This window comes from Ruditapes philippinarum, unplaced genomic scaffold, assembly GCF_026571515.1.
Source record: "Ruditapes philippinarum isolate M1 unplaced genomic scaffold, ASM2657151v2 ctg1072_1_1_1_1, whole genome shotgun sequence".
NCBI classification, from domain to species: domain Eukaryota; kingdom Metazoa; phylum Mollusca; class Bivalvia; order Venerida; family Veneridae; genus Ruditapes; species Ruditapes philippinarum.
The window spans coordinates 148,195-175,382 of NW_026866109.1; the positions used below are offsets into that span (position 1 = coordinate 148,195).

Here is a 27,188-nt window from a genome sequence, read left to right on the forward strand (position 1 = left end):
GAATCTATATATTTTTCAATATAACTTTGAAAATGAAAAATGCATTATGAAAATTTACGCACTATTTTTGATAGAAAGAAACCATAGATAAAGATCCTGTTTTTAGTTACATATTTTATAAGATGATATCAATTTCCAAACGATAAACAATAAGACCACAACAATCAAAATTAAATGCATCTATCAACTGTTATTATGCCTGATTAATTGATATCTGGAAAAAAAGAGATCCCTCGGAAGCATTAAAATCAGCAAAACTGAGATAAGACTATAACTGTTCTTTTGTTTTGTGTCGGCATGATTCGGTAAGATTATATATTGTTCGCTTTTGTCTGAGACTGAATCACAAGGGCTCTTAGATAATTTAAAGCTTCTGCATTGTCCATTGCACTTTTTATTGACCGAAAATACTTAAACGGAAAATATTCTTAAGTTTGTAATTTTGCCGGCTTGTATTTAGCCAATTAATTTATTCAATAAATATAAAATTTGTGCACATGTATACAATGACTTTAAGATAATAATAGAGGGTAAGCGCAGGAACATCTGCAGAAGCACGTTTTAATTAGTTCGAGGGTTTTTAAGATGTAAATGCACGCACGAAAGAAAGTGTACATAAGCGATGTTCTTGCATCAAAGTATTCGTCTTAATCGGTATTTCTGCAGTTCGCTTAAAGAAACTAATGTGCTAATGCGATCTCATTTGACAGTTATATTAGGTTTCGATAATAAAACTACCACATTACGTCCTGAATCTATCTCTCATATTAGATAAATGTGCAACATCGGCAAGTGGTCACAGCAGTCTATCCGTTAATGCATGTTTCCAACCTAAAAAAGAATGTTGTTTAAATGTAGAATTACATGTGATAATTCAAACCGCTATATTTTATCAAGATTTAAGATTTCTTTTGAATTACAAGATCCCTTAATCTTAAAGAATGAAATATAGACTGATGTTTGCAATTATTAAGAATCTTATCTTATCCAGATGTTAAATGAATTCACTATTTTATCATTTTATAATGTTAAAGAATATCTGCTACATTACCATAATGTTAGTTGAAAAAGTGTGTGTCCCTTTAGGCCAAAGTATTTTTTTATTAAAGTTAATTAAACGTTTCCTTCTATTTTATCCTATCTTCTCTAATTTCGTTTAAAATCGGCTTTTGCAATTACCACCACTCTTATATACCTTAAGGTTCTTTGTGGTTGTAATCTTTGATTAACTAGCCTTTCCTCCTATCTAAATGTTCATTGATCCCACTTCTCCATTGTTTGTCTTGTTCTGGTTGGTGCCTTGTGCGACAGTAGAATGCAGAGGTTGCTATTCCTGAATGTAAGTCTCCCATGATGATCTTGGATCTCGTTATTGATACTTAAACTACACCCCTCCCCATCCCCCAAAAAATAAAATAACTAAATATATAAATCATGAGACTGATTTATAGCATAATACACACATGCACTTGAAATACAACTACAGATGTCGATGCATGTCTAGACAAAAGTGCTGTCTTGTCGGATATGAACACATTTGATTGATTACCAAACAATGTCTAAGCAAATACACTTATGCTTTTTCAGTTGATAAATTTCATAAATTCGTTCTTGCCAAAAGCGTAGAAACTTTATGAAATAAATATAATGTGATCAAAGTTTTTCCTATGACATTTTGATTTATTATTGTTTCAGTTATTTCTGTAAGTAAATTTCATTATAAATATTACAGTAGGTAAGGGCATATAGGTAATTAGCCGTTACAATTTGAAGGATATATAACTGGCTGCCATTTATAAATATAACGGTATCTTAGGACAATATTGCGAGTATTAACATAACTGTTTGTTAGGATATATAAGTGATTGCTATATAGTATAAATGTATTGAAACATATAATATATAAGTGATTTCTTCAAAGGTTGTTAATTGCAATAAATTGGAAAACTATGGGGATGAAAACAAAACATTTTTTGACCTTCAGGCAATATAAGAGATTAAAATAATAGTATCTTAAAACATTAAATTATTTTCTTTTATTGTGCATATTTTACAAAATAATCACATAATATAGCTCTTATAATATAAACAAATAAAATTTTCACAACTGATAGCATATAATTCACAATTGTTTTTGTATGCATAAATTCAATCACAACAAAAGTCGTATATTTGTGTTATAATATAGCTAGATAACATATCCAATAAGAAACATTAAACACAAGGAATGTTCCGGGAAATAGATATCTGCACCATACGTCAATGTTACTAGCACTATTTCCTGCCTCAGCGTTCCCTCGTTCCCGGAGCTTTGTCCTATATTTTAGATTGCCTGTCAGACATTTGAAAAATAAATTACTAAATGAACTTTCTTTTTTCCGTCTATTCCTGGTTTTTCGATGTGAAGTTGTACCTTGAAATGCTTCTGTCGTCGGCTGAACATCAGATAACGGAACTGATTGTCCATTTGATGTATCCTGGGAAAACAATTCTTATAATTCAGTTTTTATTTGAAAATCGATAGTCAAGACCATGTACTTTGCAACATTTTGAAGAGTAATGTGTTGTATTACCAATATTGCTAAGGTGTGATAATATGAAAATAGTTTTTTTAATTGATTAAATTAATTTTAACTGCTCCTGCCTCCTTCATGTTAGACAATTTATATGCATTAACATCAGTTTGCAATTTGTCACAAATATATGTTTAAAAGTATATAAAGTTTCTAGTCATTGGTAAAAAAACAAAACAAATTAATATTGTAAAATAAAGCGTAAATACTGTTTTCTAATTTCAAAACATACGATTCAACAATCGGCAAATACAAACAAAAATTCGTAAAAAATATGTCTGTTCTTCGTTTATATACTGATTCATGAATTTTACTAACTTGATAAAGGTATACTCTCACTGATTGATCTGGAGGTGCAAGGGGGACTATTTCCTCTTCGTCTTCGTCGGAACTCACTCCACCGTCTACCGGTAAAACTTTTGTAAAGTAGTTCACAGCAGCGTATTCTATCATTGCCGCCATTTCATAAAGAACACAAGCATTAAGATAGGTATCCAAAGCTGTCGCATATGACACTCTTGGAAGACCTTCCCGAACAGTCATTCCGATACCCGCTGTTGCTAGAATCGTTGTTACACCTGAAGAGAGCAATTGCCAGTAGGGTTCATTTTAAAAAAGAGATAATAAGAATCCCTAAAGAAAGCCCAAAACGGCAAAATTGAAAATGTTGCAGACTCGGATGGACGGTACTGTCAAGTGCAACTATCGTCTTGGCTCCCTAGCACTGGCTTAAACAGAATTCAATATTTTCACTGGCTTAAGCAGAATTCAATATTTTACATGAAATGGAATAATTTTGAATTTAGAAACATCCAAGATGAATAGAGACGATATAAAATTGTCACGATCTAGAAACGATACAATTTTGGGAAAATATTTAATGCTACCATTGCAACAAAATGTGTGAAATGTTTGAAATATCTTGTATTGTATAATATTTTCTTGTTTTCTGTTATGCTTTTTATATATATTATACTTATATTTTATTACATGAACATATAAATAAAAATATGGTAACCGACAACAATATAATATGACAACTGCAGACTTGGTTTGACTGAGTCGGTTTATGTAAGAAACATATGTAAGTTTTACCTAAAAGTACACGCGCCGGCGCCGCATCACGGTTTATCCAGAAGGAAACCCAAGATAGGCACGTGATCATACTGCATGGAAGATATGTTTGGAGAACAAAAAAACCTAAATGTCGTTCAAAATAAATATACACTTTCAAAACAGAAAATGTCCCTGAAATGAAAATGATCATTTTTTAGCATAATGTATCTAAAAACAACTTTTTGTATTTAATTTATTTCTATCGTTATGTTTATCGTTATGTTTATTTCAAGATAATTAAAGCAAAACAGACCAAATAAATATTGAAGAAATATATATTAAATGAAAATCTGAAAGATCATCAGATATTGAAAATTAAAACAAAAATGTTGCAGACTAGATTTGATTAGAAATGACAGTGGTAAATGAAAAACTATTTAAACTTATATGGATACTGTTAAATTGTTTAAATTTTAGTTAAGTGTTCGGAAAAAAAACCCACTAAAATATATGTTAAATAAATCAAATGAAACTTATGTAACAATAACTGCGTTTTCCGTCTCGTTTGTTAATAATTCATACTAGTGTAAATGTACGAAAATGATAAATTACCGAATACTGTATTATCCGTATGATTGCTTGACCTTACAGAAATGAGATCAAACTGTGCAAGACGTACATCTTTATTGACTTCTACAGAAATGTTATTGCCGTACTTCCATAAGTATACTATATCGTCTGTTGTATATCCGTCTATAAACAAAGGGAAGACAAGAAATATAGACATAGACTATATGTATTACTATGCAGAAATTAACAAACAAGTGTTCTATACATTTTTTTATAACTGAATATATTTAGTATGATAGGAAACCTTACATAGTGTCATTTCCTTTGCTGCACTTACAAATCAATACATTAGATTAGTTCGGACCTTCAGAAACTTTCAAATTAGCGAAAACGTAACAGAATCGGATTGATTGAGCCTTTTCATGGACGGCATTTGCTTATGCAATCTAGACTACATGCTACCCAGCACAGTCTTTGCGAGGCGAAATTTTCTCCTCGGACATTCTTTTGCTCATTGGTCACTCAACTCTGGTTCAGAAGTCTTGTGGAATTAGAAGTCGGTGACTAAGAGAAATTAGTTATCACTGTTAAGTAAACTAGAAAAGTCTTAAAATGTGGTTATGTCGGCGCGTAAAACCCAACCTAACCAAACAAATAGAAAGAGTTAACAGGTACTGACCAATTGGTCAACACTTTTTTGTTTCAATGATAACTCGTTTTTTAGCATACTCACAACTTCCTAATACAAGAGAGCAAATTGGTCTGTCCATTGGATAAAGATTTAGTTTCATTGGACACGCCGCTTTTACAGTTAGTCTGAAAGGAACATTAACCATATAAAAACGTAAAGAAAGTTATTTAAGTTTATGAATTAAACAAAGGCTATTTGTTTGTAATCTAGCCAATACAAAAAAAGATATATTTAACAACTGAAATAACTTTATCCTCTATTCCTTTCCAAATCCTTTAAAATGCATGTTTAGTAACTCTTTGTCACACCATATATTTGCTACTTATAAGATCACATTATATGCTCTACACACTTTATTAGGCGACACCAACGCCATCAGATTCAGATATCAGACTTTAAAGCCTAGAAATCAATATAATGAAATATAATAATAACATTTTTTAATGAAAATTACTTAGTCGTTATTTTGTATTTATATAAAATGTTCCTTTTGCAACCATTTAATTATTATTAAGTAGTACCTTCTGGACAAATATACTCGTCCATCGCTTCTTATACGTACGAAAAGATTTGGTCTGGGAATATTATGCTGGTGTGATTTCTGGCCGTTTAGGAAATATGTATTTGGTTTCCAGATATTCTCCAAGAACAAATTATTAAGCGTCACTTCACTGATGTTTCTAATGTCAAACTGTAACCTCTCGTCTGTCCATCTTTGTCTGAAGTAACACTGAAAGGAGTAGTCCTGAAAAAAAGAACAGATTGTCGTCTGATAAAGAGAGGGCACTATATTGATAAAAGAATCTATGCAGATAAAAGAGTGCACTTTATTGATAAGGTATCCCAAGGCAGATAAAAGATAAAAGGAGGACACTATAGTGATATTATTCTTAAACAAGTAAAAGGAGTACACTCTTTTGATAAAATAATCCTAGGTAGATAATATGAGTGCATGAAATTATTAAGATATTCTTAGGCAGATAAAATGAGTACACTTTATTGTAAAATATGCATAGGCAGTAAAATGAGTGCCTTTATTGATAAAATATTCTTAGGCAGATTAAATTAGTGCACGATATTGATACCATATTCTTACTAGGTAGACAAAGTGTTCCCTGGCAGATAAATTGAGTAAAATATTCTTAGACAGTTAATTGAGTGGTCTATATTGATGAAATATCTATTGGCAGATAAAGTCAATGCACTATATTTATACAATATTCTTAGGCTGATTAAAGAAGTATACTACATTGACAAATTATTTCTGGACAGATGACCGGAAATACTGTAAATCATGACAAAAGAAAGTGCAGATCATACTCGATTATAATTTTCTTTTAGTTTAGCATTGTCAATAAGTACTTCATCATAAACGTTGTTATTTAATATATTTGATAGCTATAATTTGAAATAAAATCTTGTTATGGTTGTGTAAACATTAAATAAACGATGCGCAAAAATAATGATATTCTTAAAACATAAAGGTACATTCTATTCAGGATTGTACAAACGCTTGTGAAAAGTATGTACGATCAGGAAAACTTTGAAATATTGATAGAAAATGTTTTATGTTTAACTTACCATGTCGCTTTCTGAAATCTGACCAATACTTCTTATCAGTATATCTGTTTCAATCACAAGTGGTGGACCTTAAAAAATGCAAATAATTTATGTGTTATATATTATCTCAATGATTCATTAAATCTGTTTTAGCCACAAGTGGTGGGCCTCAGAAATTAAATTAAAATGCTATAAAGTGATTTCAAAACTCATTTCATAACACTACACATATTATTTATTCAATTCGTGAGAGACTAAAAGCATAGCGTAATGTGACAGTAATAAGAAATCAAAAATATTTTCTAAGTACGACATTATTATCTGCCTGAAACACAAGTAGCGGACATTAAAACAATTAAACGTATTTAAAAATGTCCCGGTGTTATTTACCGCACATTTTTAGAAGATAAAAGATTATTTTATCTGAGTAAATATTGTCTATTAAATATTCTATAATTTTACAGATACACGATAGTTCAATCAAACCAAGACATCTTTCCTGTTTTGCTGCTTTAGTTGCTTTTAAGGTATTTCATTTATTCAAGTGTATCTATACATTGATTCTTTCCTGAGTATTACACTATATTTTTGTATTTTCTGACGCAGTCAGGAAATACAATGCTGACATTCAATCTCTGGCACAGAATTTCACGACAGACCTAACAACAAGTAGTTCTCAAAACAGTTTAAAACTAGCGATGTAAAAGAAAGAAATATTTTTATTTTATTACAAGTATCCAACAAATTACAACGCATTCAAAGTTTAAAAGTAGCGTTGGCTTATAGAATTGACAATAAATGCACAATCACAAATTACGCGGATGAATATCATTTTAATCAATGAAAATGCTATTTTTAGCGATGTTGATTACTGAATACTTCATAGCGTAGTACACAAATAAATCTGACTGTCGAGTAGTGAAATATATACATGTCAGACTGTTTTGGCTAGAAGATTTTCGCCAAATTATTTACATCAGTATTAAACAACAGGTTTATTGTGAACAAAATACATCAAAACTAATAATTTTAAAGATTACAAACCCGAAATGGAAATACTAAATTCAGAATTGTTTGATTTTATTCAGGCTTTCTTCGTGTAACTTCCCCGTGGTACAGGGGTAACGCGCTCGTTTAGGGTGTGAGAGGTCAGGGGTTCAAATCCCAGTCGAAGCAACTATTTTTTTAAGTGTCTTTTTTAAGAAAGTAGACACGATATGCAATGATAATGTGTGGCTGTCATAAAAAATGAACATAAATTATTTTTTTGATGCAACTCTAGTCATGCAAAATTCTGTATGTATCAAACTCAAACTGTTATAGTAAAAAATCTAAACGCAGTCGCTGCATCTCGGTGCCCTGTAAGATGAATTAATTTATAGTATATAAAAATAAACTTATACAGGAAAATACATACAGATGTACTGTACAGTACGATTTAGATTGCAAAGATCAGAAAATACCACAGAGCTTTCAGCCCTTTGATTGTTACATTAAATGTATTTTAATTTAAAACCATCGCTGTTATACTTGTATTAAACTACAATGGCGGCACTAAAATCAGGTGCAAATGTTAAAATTAGATACAGATGTGTTAAATATATCAACGGAATATATCAATCTATAGCTCAAAGAGGATACATTATTGCTTGGCTTTGATTTACTTTATATAGACAATGTCTACATTTTCTTTGTTAATTAAATCGACATTCATCTAGTTCTATATATCAAGAACAGAAACTCCTTGGGATCGTTAGAATAGAAGCGTAATAGTATTGGTTTCCTCTGTATTCAGTTTCATAAACTAGGAAACTAACATTAAACACTGAAGAACAAGACCTCTTAGAGTCAACCAAACGCTTTGCCTTTCCAAGGGGTGTTGTATTGCAGCGGTTGTACTGTATCTTCAGTTGATCATACGTTAATTATTAGTTAATGTGTCACTCCGGCATAAGATTAGACCACCTCCGTTGTAGTTTAGTAAATAGTTCTTTAACATTTTAAAGTGCCCCAATGTAAGTCGTCCATAATTTGACATGTTATATTTAAAGTATTTTTTATTGAATCTGTTTAGTTATAGTGCGTTATATGGTGACTTTAAAAGCTGTTTTATGTATTCCCGAGGACACATTTTCTGAGTGAAAGGATGAAAGATGTGCTATTCGCCAGCAGACAGACATTTTTTAAAATTGACAATTTAAACTGTGCTAAACAGGATGAAATTACCTGGAGAAATGAAAGTTGCAAACATGATATTTGGTTCTCATTTGGCTTTGTAAGTGTTAATGTTTAAAGTTTAAGGTATAAAAGATAGTCGAATCCGAAATTAATCCTCAAATGTGACTAGTTAACTATATAACACAGAGTACGCAAATTGACCAGGCCGAGTAAAACAGTGGTCCTTTACTTTTTAATTGCAATTAAAAAATACCGCGTGAAGAAAGTGGCAAAATTATTTCAATCTCAAACCACGAAATCTTCAATCAATTTAAATCAGCTTTAAATCATACATTAGTTATATCGCATTGAAAAACTTCTATAACTTTAGCGTATATATGATTTTTCTTGGAGTATTATTTGTGTCGTTGCCTGTGTTATAATAGAATAATTATTATTCTGATCGGACTTCTATCGCCTTAATCATTATTTATTGACTTAATTCTGCTGTCAAAGAGCACAACAAGTAATGGAAAATTGTCAGTTTATGTTATCTGTTTTGTCGCCAAAGGAAACGAGCGGCGACACGAATTGCATATTAATGTTTTCTTTCAAAAGTACGACTGCCGGCCTGAAATACCGAATATAACATTTCTCTTGTATAGTCCTATGAATTTATTATTTTAATCACGATTGTTATTGTTTTGTATAGATTGTTTTATATTTACTAGATTATTGTTTGTCTTATTTTGTATGTCAAGATTTTTTATTATTGAATATTACAATTATAGGATGAACATTCAACACATGATAATATGAGGTGATCATTTTTGTTGAGAATTCAAGAGTTGTTGAAACTACCACAAAAAATGTGCGACGTAAATTTTGTAGAATTTTCAGAAAACAGTCACTATTCTTATACATGTATATATAATTTTCTACTTTTTGAACTTATAACCTCCTTTACACATTTAATGTTTTTAATAGATGTTTTGTCGTGTTTAACATATTGTTTAAACTATGTTAACTTGTCATGCTTGAATGAGATTGCTCATATTATTGTAAGATTGTAGAGGGATGACCTCCGACCCTTTTTTAGTCATGTGACGGAGGCAATAAACGGGTCTAAAACAATTTTGTTGTTGAGTATAATTCTATTTAGGTTACGTGACTACTTTCCAAATTTTCGAGCGGGAACAAGGGAAATACAAGCTTGGACATTGCTGTTATTTTAATAAAAAGCGGATTTCAGCTATATTTCGGAATACAAATTTACAGTGTGCTGTTAGGCAAGTAGTTCGAATTTCAGTGACATATATTATTCTTTAATCATTGTGTTTTCTCTCCATTCATGAGAAAAATAATCTACAAACCTCCAAACCCGGGTCTTATTTCTTTGCGGTAACCAGTCAGTAACTTGTCTAAAACATCTGTTGTATTTTCTGCATAGGTTGGAAACTGTGACCATGCATATCTGTAAATATACAATATAAATGATAAATGAATTATACTCATAACAATGAGTAGATGATAAAAGCTGAATTAATAAACACAATGATTAAACCGATACAAATATCTGGACAATGTGTATAAAATGTAGGCAACATACGGAATTAAACTTAATTTTTCATGTTAAAACCTTTTTATAAACACATAGAAAAAATGTCTATATAAGTTTTTAGAATATCCCTTAAAAAAATTAAAAAATTGAAAAACATTTTTTTACGCAATGATGATGAACTTCAATAGTCAAAAAGAAAGCAGCCCATAAAGGTCTCTAAACATGATAAAACTAAAAGTACTACAAACAAGGTTTGATTGAGCCTGTTCATTGACGTCCCCACGCCCAAAGCGGAACTCATATCCGAAATATTGTAATACTGTTGTAAGCGACAACATTGCGTAAGGAAATTGGCTTCCCTTATGTTAGAACAAGCCATACTTAAATTCTTCTTGTTTGTCTTCCAATATATACATTTAATAACATTAATAACAAACGGCATGATATATCATATTTTATGATAACAATTATGCACGGAAGCAAAACCAAAGATAGTTTATTTAAAGCGGAACGTGAAACTGCACTTGGTTTATTATATTACAGTAATTGCTTGTCTAGACAAGCGTACCCATCTATCATTGTCGAACTGGGTTTGATTAAGCAAGTATACAATATCATAAGAAAACAGGAATAGGTTTTGTAATTTATAATTTTATAGGTTTGTGTATATTTGCATATATAGAATCATAAGAATATATGATTGCAAAATACGCCAAAGATATTTGGCTTTTCTGTGTTGTTTACTTGTATAGAGCAATACTCCCGATCATATAACTTTTGATCCTGACAGACAACATAGAAGTTTGAATTCCGCATAAGCCGGTGCTAGGGTGCATTGAATACCGCATAAACCGGTGCTGAGGGGCATAAGAAATGTGGCACATTTACATTGTCTCCCTTGTTCAGACGCATCAAACAAGTGTGCTATTTTCATATAATATTGTTGTTTTATTGCATTCGATGGATCACACATTTTCCAGATTTGTGTATATTCTTAAAAGATAAATGGAAATTAAACCTGATAAGAATGATAGTATTCCGGTCCAAAAAACATCTTTAAATAAATCACATATTATGAAAACAACGTAATTCTGTTGTAAAACGATGTACGTAATTTGATTTGATACAAATAATTGTCTATGTGTTACTTAATTTTCTTTTATGAGTTTCCAATCATATCTTACAGTTTAATAACCAATAAAATAAAACAATTACAGTATCATTAACGAACTGAAGAACGAATGAACGAATTAATGAAAATTATGTGACTGCGTTTTGACAATCCTGATAACTGGTAAGACAATTATTACTTGTTTTTAATTTTATGATTCTATTTACTACAATTACAGCTGAAAATTGTGTTTCTATCATATTTCTATAGTGATATGATCATAACAACTCTGTTAAGCAATTGTGTCATTAACAAATTTAAAAAGGTATGAAATAAAAACTTAAGTTTGATAATTTTCATTTTACATTTAAAATTTTCTGTCATTTTCATTAACTTAATAAAATATACTATCTACTGTTTTCTGTCTTATATCTACCAGTAGTGTTGATGTTAATTAAAACAAGTGTCTTGCCACTGTTAAGGTACATAATATTATCTGTGTAAATTATATTACAGAATGGCGTCATGTGATAAAAACCAAACAGCACCAAAACAGAACGCACAATGTCCTGATTTTATAAATAGAAAAATCTGTGTCAATTGACTGGCCAGTTATAATAATAGAAGTGTTAAGTATTAATAAAAAAGATTAATATTTTCTGCTTAAACTAGTATTGCATTTCAAAAATCGTAGTTATGAATTTGATATAGTCAGAAAATATTGTTAGGAAAATTGTAAACACATCAGAAACCGAAATATGACCATTACAAATGACATCAGATGACGAAATATGAATATGACTACCTGTATTTAAAATGACTAAATGTACCAGCAGATTTTTACATGACACTAGAAAGTATGATGATATTAAACGATATAAGATGACAAACTATGACAATTCAAATAATATGAGATGCAGAACTACTCCAGAACTATGGTAATTCATTATTGGGTGCCAATTGCTTACAATTCCAGTGATATTAGATGCCGAACAATGACAACTTAAATGATATTAGATGCCAAACTGTGACAATTCAAATAAAAAAATATAAGATGCCAAAATATGACGTTTTACCTGTGTTGTTATATGTTTATTTAAAACAACAAATAATATTACACACTGGTATTTCATATATTATATTATATAAGACTCATTACTTATGTTAAAGAAGGAAAGGATATTTCCTTTCTGGGACATGATTTGGCCTTATTTAAATAAAGTTTATACAAAATCTGATCTGTCAGATTCCGATTAAGAATAAGTATCTTTTTTTAAAATAAAACTCTTGTTTTTCAGTTAAACATGACGTTGTGGTTTGCTGAAATTCATTTTAAAATTCTTTAAGTAGAAAAAATGTTGAAGTTATTTTGAGCATGCAGTGTTTTTATTGCCTCATTTAAAATTGGATAATCTTTTTTTTTAATATGACATTGCAATAATATGAAAACGTGTGTATTACAGAAGGCACATTGGCGCCAATCTTAATTCGTTTTAAAATAAAATATGAAAATATAATCACCTTTAACATATTGACGGTTGTAACAATGTTATTTTATTAATGTTTATGAAATACTATAAATATTATATTGGTTAATCATAGTAAAAACATATGTTTCAATCATATCTACGAAATGCTATCTGAAATCATTTTTTACAATGTCTCCTTAGTTTGTGTTCAGTTTAGTAGAGGGTTGGTTCATTAGACTTTGAATCACAACTTTATCAGTACTTATACTAGTAATTACAAAACATATAGAATTCCAAAGGTATGATAATTCTTGAATGTGAATTATAAAAGTATACACTACATTTTAATTATAAGAGTATATACAATATATTTATAAGAGTATATCCTATATAATAATTTATAATAGCATATACAATACATTATAAAATTGTTAACTATATAATTATAAGAGCATATACAATATAATTATAAGAGTATATACCATACAAGTATAAGAGTATTTACTATATGATTGTAAGGATAGGTACTACATATATAGTTATAGGTGATTATGAAGTTTTATACAATGACATTTCTTAAGACGAAATTGTTTACGTAAAAATGCAACCGAGGCACTGTAAGAAAACAGATCAAACATGTTTTATTTGTTAAGCAAATTGTTTTAAAAGTGTGAAACAAATGCTTTGTCTTTAAGCCAAAGGATGATTTCATAAAACTAATATTCAGTTTTATAAACACAAACGTCTGGTATAAAATATATAGTTTTTATGAAATTGATTAAATAGTTATACGTAAGCTTTTCTAAGCGAATAAAACGAGCGATAATGCACACACAATTGGTATGTCTCGAATAAGATAAATGGTCTTTTAAGTAATGTAAGAGACATGAACACAACTACTAGACAAGAAGTATATTTTTTCAGACACGTACAAATACGTTGGCGCCAAATAAGATACTTTATTAAGACAAAAACAGAAACACAATATACTCTTGTGAAATCATTTTAATTAGACACTTTCTGTATTTCTGCTTTTGTAATTATGATGACTTGCGTTATTCTTTAGTTAGTTTTTGTTGTGTCTGTGTGGGGGTGGTTGTGGGGGTTTCTTTAGATTGTGCAGTTTTATTATTACAAAAATAGTTAATCCTTCTGCTAAGTCTATAATAAATAACAGTATGTGTATAAATCTAACAAATATACGCCAAAGTCTGTTTTAACTTTTCTTATCCTTACATAATCTTGATTTGAAATTCTTTAAATATCAGAAGAATTGTATACGTTGTAGAATTACGAAAATGCTATATTTCCGATCAGAAAACATAACTTTGATTAAACCAGAATAGATGCATGCATTGCGAATGTTATTGTTATACATTAGGTTGCTACAGCAATTATGTAGATGAGGAAAGTCTACAGTCATCCGTAAGAATGAATGTATTACATTCCGACATGCTTTCAAATATCAATAAAGATATGCAAATAGCTCCTCATTTAATCAGACAGACTTAAACACAAGTCCTCCCAATAACTTGAAAGGATGGTCTAAAATAGAAACTGGAAATAGAGATAAAAGTGCAAAAACGGGTGTATACAGAATTGACAGAAAGAGTACAGTAAATATAAGCTGTGGACAAAGCTAGCCTTATTCTAGCTTTTATGGCGTTTTTCTTACGAAACCCTCACTTTTCTTACTGTTATAGTAGAATTCGATTAATTAATATTTCTACATGTGTAGTTTCTATATTGTATTAATTTGCATAATATTGATGTATGTACTATTCTTTGCACATGTTAAAGTATTGTTGGTTAAAATAATAAATAGAGGCCATACCTTATATTATGGTATGGCCATTAAACACAATTTGATAGTTTGTTATCCTCGCGTGGCTGTTCATAAATGAAGTTATTCCAAACAAAGTTCAGAAAAAACATACTTACAAATTTTAACGATTAATATATACATACCACCTAATGAAAAATCAACAATTCTGACATAAAATACAATGCATTTATTATAGATAACAGAAATGTGCTAGAAACAGGTGACAATACACCCGGTTAGATTGATTCTATTGATAAAAGCCAACGAAAAATGCACACTCTCTCAGGTTACCCGCCATCGCCTGAATCAGTATGAAGTGTTTTTTGTGTGTTATTTTTTTCAACTTCAAAAAATAAGAATCAGTGATCCCTAACTTAGCCCATTAAAATGTTTTGATATTAGCACTGCCTCGAATAGGCGATGTGAATTATTGCTTAACATGCATTTCATTTTTGTTTATTATGATATGTTTTGACACTAATTGTCTAGACAAAAATATCGTTCATCATATTTAAAGGTTGTTTGGAAAACATTTGGTATTGACTTAAGCGAACAGAGGTCCATGTTGTTATTGATGAATGTCTTGACTGTTGACACTAACATGCTAAATGTGTTAAGCAAAACCTTTAGCAACCTTTTTTATCCTATTCATTTGTCTTTTTGACCGAATTCACGAAATGTATCTAAAGAAAATGAACAGCACAGGAGAAATTATAACATACGTCATCGCAAAATTTGTTATCATGGGATTTCAAATCATGAAAGTTTATTGATATTCATGGATATGTTTACATTTATTTAGCAATAAATTATAGAATAATAATTTAAGCATCTAAAATCAGTATTATTTAATGAATGATTTAAGTATTAAAAACTTTCTATGAAGAAAACATAAATCATGCATGAAATGATGTCTATGAAAGTGGAGTAATTCATTTAATATTACCAGTAGGAGTTTTCATTTGACTGTCTATCATGTTTTCATTCAATTGCAATACATCATTTCTTAATTGATATGTCGTACTTAGAAAATAGACGCTTTGAAATCGACCGGTGTTTGCTCCGAATTCCATTTGAAATACTGAAAAATGAGTGACAAGTAATGATGCAGAACTTCTGCATATTGTTACAAAATTTGCAAGGATTTAAACGTGAAAAATAAAAATACTGAATCGCAAATATTTGTAACAATAATTAGAGAATCATTACAAGCATATAGTTTGTGTATGATTTTTTTCGTTTAATTCAAAATGGATATAGGGTTCCATTTCCATTTAATTTCCAAATAACTAATAACAAAAAGAGAGCATTTTCATTTTGGGAAAAATTGTTTAAGAGTGGACGCATTTTCCAAATAAGTGATGACATAAAACTTGATTTCGCGAATATTTTTGAGATCGTGAATGTTTAAATGGAAAAGAAAAACTAAAACTATAACCGTTAAAAATATACATTAAATCCATATATAATTACGTAACACAAAAAAGTGATATTTAAGATTCTCATTAGGACAATTGATGAGGATGAAAATTTGATGATGATGTTTATCCTTCAAATTGTCTACTTAAAGCTGATATTGCTGACCCTTACAGAACATCATACTGAACTGTTAATGGTTAAACTCTAAACCGTGATTTCAAATGATTTGCATGCATGTTTTACTTTTGAACAAACCGCAAATTTTGGCTTTGTAAGTTTGATATATTTCAATCAAATGAATTGTTTTGAGTAAACAATAAAGTGGTGCTCGATGGAATATTTGTGTTATGTGTATATATGTTTGACGTTGTTTTGCAAGATTATTAACCATTGTGGTGTGTAATGTCAAATATTTTAATATTTTAATCGTTATTTTACATATATTATATATATTTATATATATATGTCGCATTTGTCATACAAGGGTAAACAATTTTTATTACTACAAATTCTACTCGTATATCACACAACAATAATATTTATAATTCTCATTAGTATTATTAATATTATTAATGTGTTATTTATAGGTTTTTGGTATGTGTCTTACCACATATCAAAGTTCTTAAATCAACTTGATTGACATTAACGTATATATTCTTTACTATGGTATTAAATTTACATAATAATACTAAGTACAAGTCACGAAAACAGCCTATTTACATTAAAAAAAGAAATAACAAATGTGAACACAATATGCTGAAAAAAATGTAAAAAAATCGAAACATTATAACAATTGGTCAATAGAAAACATAAAATCATCCTACCTGAAACAGTGAAATAAAAGTAGCATCATCATGATTATGAACCTACTCCCGTTGCCTTACTTGTTACTACGAGTATGTGTGCTTCTTATTTATCCTTGTTCAATTAGACGATGTCCTTCTATTGTTCACTCATTTATATATATAATAACATTCTAGCTAATATCCAACTGTAATTACAAGTACAATTTTATTTTACTGACGTTATAGTGCAATTGACATGTTCATTCGTACGCCTTTTGAAGCCATTTTCAGCTATCTTAGATATTATATAAAAAGCGATAATGCAACTATAATTCCCTTTTATTTTAACAGAAAGATGTTCTCTCTGAAGCTAGATTGTCACCGTTTGAAGACTTGATATTGATAAAGGGATAAAATAAGCCACTTCTAGGAATTCGGCGATTACGAACGGACGTCTAGAGGGGTAATGCGCGTTTATATTTACGTCTGAATCAATACAGCAGAAAGTTTCTGAACATCAGATTAGAAATAAGCTTTTAAGATAAATCTGATTACATATAATAATGTTTTGGCATTTTTTTTAATTTCCTTTTTGTTGTATTTTATTTTGTTTTATCTATTTTATTTAACTTTTTCTTAACTTATGAATTAAACATAATGGCTAATAAATGTGATAATATAATGGTTTGTGTCCATAGATGTGTAAAACATATATTAAGCAATAGGTTTAAACAAAATAGAAATGAATAATGTGAATTAACGGTACATTATTGTCCTTGTCGATTCAACCTATTTGGCTGTAAAATTATGATTACTGTCAATTGTAAATATGGGATTTATAAGTGAAATTGTTATATTTACCAATGAATTGTAGCACGGCTTTTAATTACATGTAATTAAAGTCCGTGATTGTATAAATAATTAAACAAGTAGTATCTTTAAAAAAGGGATACTCGGCCGAAGTAAAACTGTTTAACTTGCTGGTTAACTTGCATATGGTATTTCTTAGTTTTCCATGAACATGTTTGTATGTGTTTCTAAACAAACCTGTCGCGTTTCAGTAAATGAACTCAATTTCTAACACAAACATCTACGCAGTAGGTAAGGCAATAATTTGGATAAATACTTGATTAATATGTAAAAAATATATAAACATCATAAACATTATATCAATTAAACACATCAATAATCATATAATATATAAGACACTTAATGAACATCATAAACTAAGGGTACAATAATTTCTGATATTTTTCTCATTATTTTGGACAAAATCTAAAACTCACGTCTTGTGTTAAATAAACTCAGTAAGTTCTTATGTTAAATTAACTGTCCACTAGAACATGTAATGATATCTGAATGCAAGAAGTTTTGTTAAGCAGAACTTAAATATCTGAGCAATTTAACTAGAAAGATAAAGAACTATCCTGTATATTAGAATTTTGTTTTACATTTTTTTCATAATGGCAAGACCTATCCTTCACATTTTAGTTTAAACTATCTTAGAATGACAAGAAGTATCCTTTACATTTTATTTTAGAATGGCCAATGAGATTCCCGGGTTTCATTTTGTAGTTTTAAAATGACCAATGGAAACACTTCTTATATTCAATTCTTCCCTGTAAATTATACAGAAGTCAAACTGAAAACAGACCGGCCTTCGGCCGGAAAAAGCGCAATGCCGGCTTGAAAACATGCTCTATACACACACTTTCTAACGTCTTTAATGTAGTACTCTAGCTGACGGCAACATATTTAACCCGTGCAACCAGTTTTGACCAAGTTCATGTCGTTTGATCATGGTATGGACTGTTTGCTGTTAGGTCAATACATATTTTGAATCTCATTAAAATGATCAATTGTATTTTCCAGATTGAGAGATGAAGAAGTCAATTGAAGATATTTAGCATGGTGAGGATTAAGTAAGGCTTGTGTAAATACTAAGATGAAGACTTTGGGAAATGTTTAAGGTACATTATTTATAACATAGAAACCAGTTAAAATTCAAAGCATATGTTTTGTTTAGTCCCCCGATGAAAAATATCTGAATGATACTTTAGCCGGTACTATTAACTTCTGAATACTAAACTAACATTCTACATTAATTTAATTTATTGCCTTGTTTGAAATAGAATTTCAGAAATATGTTTTTTTAATGTACACAATTTAAGCACTTTTACTTTTAAAAACAGACATACAAAAGAAGTATTTTACAATATAGTTTTCCATACCTATGCTCAATTGCTTTAGTGTATTCATGTTAAGCTAAATTGTTTTGTTTTACTGTTCTCCAGGCCATCTAAAAGTATATTTACATACTTTGAATGAATCTTCTGAAAAAAAAATATCGGAACATATCCGTCACTGTTTAAAAAAGCTTGTAGCTGTTTGATGAATTAGTCGACATGTTTCATTTGCTGTGAATTGACTGAACTGCATTATGTTTTTGAGATTTATCGATTATTAATAATAAAGTCAACTGGAATCACCACGGAAAGATCCAGTTTAATTAACATATGAAATATTTGATATCACTTCACCAAACGTCAAGTGTTCATTACACTGGAAACCCGAGTACAATTACATTTTACAAGAAAAATAAATGGAACACAAAACAAAAACACCATAGGAATATAGGTCACACAATTTGTCAATCAAACATACAGTATTATACATAGTAATATCGGTCAATATATAATTCTTATAATGGCTCCTCAGTGTTTCTATGCATAAAGAAGGTTACATTTTGATTCATGTATATAAGGTCATGAAAATACTTTGACTATTACATTTAAGTATCAACTAACATGATGAACCAATAATCCTGTAAAAATACTTTCCGAAATTTTGACCGCTTACAAGTAACAATTCACTACTTTATAATAAAATATAGAAAACTTCTATCAATCAAATCATCAGGTTAAATAACATTTGCTTTACCTTCAATCGATGTTTGTTTAAGTGTTATTAAATAATATGTATTTTCGAAATAAACAGAAAGCTGAAATACACTTATAGATAGTTCTTGTTAATTAACAAAATTTGTGAATTCGATTACTAAAGGATGTTCAAATATCTATAATTTTTAATACATAAGAGAAGAAATGAATCCGTAAAGAACTCAAAAAACGACGAACTGAATGGACGGAAATAGATTAAATAAAAATTCTTACAAGAGGTTTTAATCAAACAGCATGTTTCTGTTGAATGAGCACAATTTGCATTTTGTTGATATGAAAAGTTATGTCATATTTGATACATTTCACATCAAAATGGGCTATTATTTTTTTAAGAGAACAGAATATAAACAAGTACCAGAAATAAAATGCTTATTTTGAATGAACATCAACATATCTGACTATTGTAATTAAAGGAGATGTTTTGAACGTTTCATTTATAAATTGAGAGATTTTTCATTTATGGATCGTGCCTGGAACAAGACCTTTCTGGTTAAATTTACAAAATACAGAAGAAAGTTTTCCAAATAATTATACATTTGATTGATGTGCGACTTGTTTACATTTCCTCTTTTATCATTAATCAAAGATACTTATTCACTAAGTACGATTGTTGTGTATATTGTACTTAAATTTGCGCAGATTGATCTTTTCTTTAAATTTCTCGCAAAAGTATTAAATTGGCAACTACACTTGTTCTCAATGACCTTTATTGTTTGTATCTATTTGGCGTACTTTAAGGGTAAAGAAAACAGTTCTTTTATAGAATTTTATTATATTGAAGCACGGAATATTTATACATATAGACATGTGACTTGACGAAGTAGGAACATTTGTTTAATAAGACAAACAATAATATTATATACAACCATCTATTCCGAGTATGTAAATAACAGTGTCTACTGTCTGCTTTAGGAATGAATGGAATATATTCTGACATGCACTGAAATATTAATCAAGATATGTAAATTTCTTCTCGCTTTACCAGACGCACTTGAATATAAATATGTGATTTTGTTATATACTTTCTACACAATGTGTGCTATAAAACAGAATCAATAATTCGTACTGGATTAGTTAGTTTAAACATATTTTATTTCGAACATTTTACACATACAAGATTTACATACAATGGTGAAATAATACAATACAATGCTGAAAAAGGATTAGATCCGAAAGCATAAAATGCTTATAAAGGCCTTTCCTGACATAAGATTAATTACCATAAATATGACGGGTTTTGAAAATGTTTGAAATATTAAAGTTTAGGTAAAAAGTAGTTGTTAATACTAGTCGATTACAAAAATGAAGAAGATTCGTTACTGGATTAACGTTTCTATCCTATAATACGGATTTAAATAATAATACAAATAAACACATTCTAAAAGAACTTGTACACTGGAATAGATAGATCGCGGGTCATTGAAGTATATCACATATCATATATTCTATAATGTTAAAGAACAAGCTAATTTTAGCTACTTAATTACATATTTTTATATTTCCGCTTGTGTTTACGAACACATAAAGTATTCAAAAATAAAGTACTAGCGTCCTTATATATTTCCTGTGGTGTTTTAGAACACATTAAGTATTCAGATAAAAGCTTTCACTTAAATTCATGCCACTAAAAGTACAAATTAAAGCTTATTATGTTATGTCCGTCACAATGTTTTAGATTTAAATGATACAAAAAACTTGTTTTCCAAGTATAAGATAGGCACAAGGTAGTGTAAAGAGAAACCCATCGATTCAGCTGTCTTTAATTACTCCTTGATGTTTGCATTTTATATATACGATTGTTGAAATGATATTGTTAAAGAATGTTCTTAAACTAATTAGTAAATAAAAGTTCGAACTGGGAATGATTGATTTTGCATAGCAATAATCAGAAATTGTACTATAAAGGGTCTCAGAATTATCAGGTAGTAAAGAAAACCTTTATTACATTTCAATAAAGGATTTGTTAAAAGTTATTCATGTGACATTAAAAGAAAATTATTTAGTATCATTCCGATTTCTTTATAAATTCGGCGATTTCTTTAATAAATTCGGCAGGAACTAAGAGGATAAGATCCCATTCAATTAACATATGAAATATTTGACATCACTTGACCAAACGTCATGTTTTCATTACAGCGGAAACTCGAGTACAATTTCTCGGTAACATGGATGATAAATGGGACAGAAAAGATTAACAACATAGGAATATAGGTCAAACAATTTGTCAATAAAGCTTTATATACATATATATTAGTTAATTGATACTTTTTATAACGGTCTCTATTAAGAAGGCTTTATCAAGATATATGTATATTGTGTATGCATTTAGAAGAACGCTAAACCTCAAAAAGGAATAATATAAGTCTTTCTCTAGAAAAGGGCAAACAAGTGTTAAGCTTATTTACTGCCATCTTTGTTAAAATATTTTCGGAAAGAGTGTGTAAAATTTACAACCTTGTTTTGCTGACAGGGACTTCTATTGTTATTTTGCTCAGTTTCCTGGTAAATTTTTATCATATACCTTTTCATAAAAGTATAGAATGAAATATTTACCAATTCACACAAATATTTGACTTGACAATGTACGAACGCATTTATTGTATCGCAGACAATAATTACAAACGTGGCTTCCTATACGGATAATGTAAATGACAGTGACTAGTGTCTACTGTCTGCTTTAGGAATGAATGGAATATATTCTGACATGCATTCAAATGATAATAAAGATATGTGAATTTCTCCTTGCTTTATAAGACACATGGATATTAAGCTGTAATTTTATTCGCTTTAATACTGTAGAATAATTGCTTGTACTGAACTCACATGACAAGTTTATATCTTTATATAAATAAAATTTATAAAAATAATTACGTTCCGAAGCTAAGATAATTGTCCTCTGGAACGACGGAGAAATCCTTCGTGATCAATGAAAGAGCATAAAAGAGAAGTTGAAACTTAAGTGGAGGTGTTAATGAAATGTAATGAGAGGTGCAATATGTTTATTTTAAACACCGCACCGGTTTATATTAATCAGTATTCAGTGTGCCATTCTATATAAAATGTCTATATAGTATAATTATTATGAAACACACAATAAAAACAAGTCGTGGATCTTGTCAATGTATTTATTTCGATTTTTCTGAAATAGTTATTCTTCCTGCTCACTGAGACGTTACTATAGAAGCCCATAGCATTCAGAATGTATATGGAGCGCGCCATTATGTTACATGGACAGCGCCAATTTGATATCCGGATGTTTTACTTTGGGTTAAAAGTTAAACACAGTAACAAGCAGCAGACGACAAAATGCAGTAAAATTTTGATAATTGAACAAAGTTTAGTAGAAAAAAATGCAACTAGTTTATAACTCATTATACTTGTATCTGAATTATATAATAAATGTCATTCTTGCTAGTTTTGATTATTTCTTCGTTTTCTGTAAATACGTATACAAAGTGCCCCCGCCTCCCTATTTCAATCGGACGAGTCCATCTGTTTTGTTGCATCATATAAGCATTGAATGATATATTTGAAAATTAAATTAAATTTTCCGGTCAGTTATAGCCTGTTTCAAAGTCAAAGTAAACATCATAACGTACTGTTAGTGTTTTAGAAATTAACAGAACGAGGGAAGCGAGCGTTAGTGAGGGTTCTTCATTGTTAAATTTAGAGTTTTGAGGGCAAAAGTTACACTTTTTGCGAGTATAAAAATATGTCGGTGAGAAAAAATGTGTCTTCTTTGTTGCATATTACGCAAGCCTAATACCAGTTAGTGCATAACAATCCTAACAATAACTGTAGCAGAAACACCTGACAACTGTATATTTAACTAGAATGTTATATAAAACAAGTTGTTCTATTGATTTATTTCATGCGTTAGATATTGGCAATTTGGATTATACGTAATTTGCAAATATTTGTTACAAGTACGTTACATATGTAGAAAATAATCTATTATGAGATCTTGACAGGAAATATTATAGTTTCTACATTCAACAGGTCTACGAATAATACACGCATTAAATTACAAAATCTTTCTATAACAACGGAAGGATGAGACATTCTGACCTTCCTTCCATCCCCTTTATATATTCGTAACTTTGTGTTGATTGTCTGTTTTATAAAATAAAGCTAAAAATAAAAGAATTAAGATTTGTTACACGAACTGTTGTGATATAACACGAACTTTGATTTGTAAAAGAACTCGTACGTAAAAGGTGTGCAAACAATAAATTGCATCAATCAGTATTAGACTTAACAAAATAAGAATGTAATAGACCAATGCAGGTATCAATTTTATAGACTACTCATAAATTAAATTCATTTGTTCAAAAGCTTCACAAATACTAACGTACATTTACGGATAAACTTGCACGATACAAATTCAATAAAGAAATAAGCCATTTTTCGTACTTAAAGACAGACTGCCTAACATGCAACCCAATTCTTATTTCTTATTTGTACTGACAACAAGTGTCTAGACAAAAATATCGTTCATCACGTGGAAGCCTTTTAAAAAACCAGTTGATTTTGACTTATGCAAAGAAACAGATGTTGGCTTAGTTATTTATAAATATGCCACATGTCAACGTGTACATGCCATAACACATATGCACTGACAAACGAAACGTAAAATATGGTATACAAAAGTAAATATTAACAAGGGACAGCAATACTCATAGAACGCAGCCCTTTCGATAGCCTGACGAATGGTGGAAGTTTTAATTCATCAATGCAAACTGAGCTTATTATTAACATAATGCTTATGGCACTACTGAAGTATATTTTATCTTACAAGTTATTCTTATGCGTCTATCTAAATAACGGAATGCTTATTATATAGGCTATATCGGCGATTTTAAACCACTGCCTTATTTTACACACAAAAAAACTTCTAATAAGTAATTAAAATTTTGAAATAATGCAATGAAACAGCAATAATTTAGCCCATAGAGACATAAAGGCTGTGAAATATCGTTGTCTTTAATTAAATATTTGCGTGTTAGAGATAATGATATACCATCTTTAGTTCAGATAACATATCAGTCACTGATTTAAATTAAAACCTGATACTAGTTTGTCATATTTGAGAACATATTTTGAAATTATTTATTTGCAAGTTTTCATTTGAAGTTTAATTTAAAAAGAAAACATAACAGAGTATAGCTATATAATCGTTATGCTTAACAACGTTGATAAATGAAAATCTGTACCATATATCGATAAAGTTCAGGAGGATAAAATATAAGTATTAAAGTGACATTATGCCCATCTAAGGGTATCTAGTGAGTGAACAGGTGAAAGTCAAAATTAATTTTCATTTTGACATAATCCTTTTGACTTAATAATTTACTTCGTATAAACAATAAATTTCCACCGGATTCATACGAAATTTCAGTAAATATCATTTAGAATTTACCTATAACGTTCAATTTCTAAAAAGAGTGGGGTAGTCTTTTTATATTTTAGGCAGATTTTAAATTTTATACTTTACATTTTCCAATATAATCTAGCTGTTGGTCAAACATCATTTAAACAGTCAATCTCTTGAAATATAAAGTCAATTCAGCTCAATTCGACAATGAAAATATGAGCATAATGTCGCTTTAAGTATAGAAAGGAAAACTGAACTTAAAATGCAAAACACAATAAAATTCTTCTTTACAATGATTCTATGTTAATCAAATGAATTAGTTACTTAAGCTTGTTTGTTTTCCATCGTATCTCATACTTGAAATTCTTATTTAGTATTTGTTTTGTTTTCTAATCGTAAATGTTATTTCTTGATTTGACAATTTTGCTGATACGCAGCTTTATATACATTTTTTGTTGTTGTTGTTTGCTATGACAATAGAATACCAATTACGGAAATTAAAACTATATTTTTATTCTTAATTGAATAGTTTAGCTCTTATTATGAAACAAAGCTTTGCTTGGCTATCTTTCATGTAATATAATTAGCCTTATAGATGATAAATGATCATCTTTTATATAAGATTTGATATATTCTTTGTTTTGTTTATGAAAGATTTGCGAATAATTTGCAATTCAACGTTGATTCCGTTGATGACTAAAGTCATCTAAGTCTTTCAAGATTGATAAGAATCTTTAGTGTTTTTACGACGAATGTATTGTACAAAGGAAATGTGATGTTGTTACGTGTAACAGGTAAATACGATGCTATGGTTCAAAAACGACCCATATTTCAAAGAGTGTATTGGTCTTTAATTGGCAAATACAAGAATTTCTAACATTGATGAAAAATAGAATATATATCGTTTGGATATTCTTATAGAGTATTAATTGAAAAACATTATTGATGATCTAATTGTATACGTGTTTTTGTATGAGCATTAATATAATGAATAATTATATTTTATTCTCGAACAATCTATTATCTACTATATAATATGGGAGCATGTATCCCAGACTCACCAACAACATCAATATATAATTCTTTCCTAGTTTGTTATCACATGTGATAAAATACTGTCAACGAAATTATTTATTTACAAAACTTTCATTATGAACCAATACACTTTGAACATACTAAAATAGAATAGATACCATGATAACTGAATCTTTAGACAAACTCAACACCAAAAAAAAATTTTGTTTTATTTTACTTTAAGGCCGTATAAGTATTTTTATCGATGTTTGATAATTCGGAAATTAGTATTAATCACTGCCAACTAAGATATATACATGCTAATCAAATGTTAAAAATATCCATACCTGAAAAAGTTAAATAACAGTAATATCATCATTGTGCAAGTACGTCCGATGCCTCACCAATTGGCATGTGTGACTTATATTCCACTTTATTCACTCCGAAATACTACTCGCTCAAATATATCATATCATTGAACTGTACTCTCCAGGGAATAATCTTATTCTACTTAAGTCATTTTGACATGAGCATTCCTCCTAACATTCTTTGAAACTAATTTCAGCTGAATAAATAAGAACTTTGAGCGATAGTGCTATAATAATTCCCTTTTTATATCAACACTATTGGATAGATGTTCTCTCTGATGCTTTTTTGTCACCGCTTGAAGAACGATATTGATAAAGAGATAAAAGAAACACACTTTTTGGAATTCGGCGTTCACAAGCGGACGTGTCTAGAGGGCTAACGTGTGATTATATATACGGCTAAATCAATACAACAGGAATTCTCTGAACAACATATTAGTAACAAGCCATTAGGTAATGCTAAATCTGGTGTTTTAGCAGTTTGTAGTGTCTCACTGCTTTAAGTAATGAACACTAACAAGATTTATAGATTTATTCTAATATAAAAGATTCTCTGTATCTTTTTTCCAACTTCTATTATGTCTAATTTAAAAATTTGCCCAAGACAATATTAGTATAATGTCAATAATTAAGTGTTTTCATAATGGCCTTGTTATTGGGCTGAAGACTGTCATATTAGCATGAGGCCTAAGGCC

At 29.5% G+C, this 27,188-nt stretch overlaps 1 protein-coding gene across 3 annotated transcripts; it reads right to left on the reverse strand.

Annotated features, from left to right (window-relative positions):
• Positions 1–2,039: 2,039 nt before the first annotated feature.
• On the reverse strand, positions 2,040–26,822 carry LOC132731377 (gamma-aminobutyric acid receptor subunit alpha-6-like). Of its 3 annotated transcripts, none has more exons than XM_060717553.1 (9): positions 26,473–26,822; positions 9,981–10,081; positions 6,472–6,539; positions 5,412–5,635; positions 4,933–5,015; positions 4,242–4,382; positions 3,669–3,821; positions 2,913–3,151; positions 2,040–2,477 (listed from the first exon to the last, which is right to left on the reverse strand). In XM_060717553.1, exons 1-9 carry the CDS (start codon positions 26,502–26,504, stop codon positions 2,178–2,180), a joined length of 1,341 nt encoding a protein of 446 aa, XP_060573536.1. In that variant the 5' UTR covers positions 26,505–26,822; the 3' UTR covers positions 2,040–2,177. The 3 variants fall into 3 exon arrangements, with proteins under 3 accessions (XP_060573536.1, XP_060573534.1, XP_060573535.1); XM_060717551.1 differs by having other exon boundaries at positions 2,892–3,151; positions 26,473–26,818; XM_060717552.1 differs by lacking the exon at positions 26,473–26,822 and adding an exon at positions 16,817–17,341 and having other exon boundaries at positions 2,892–3,151.
• Positions 26,823–27,188: the final 366 nt, after the last annotated feature.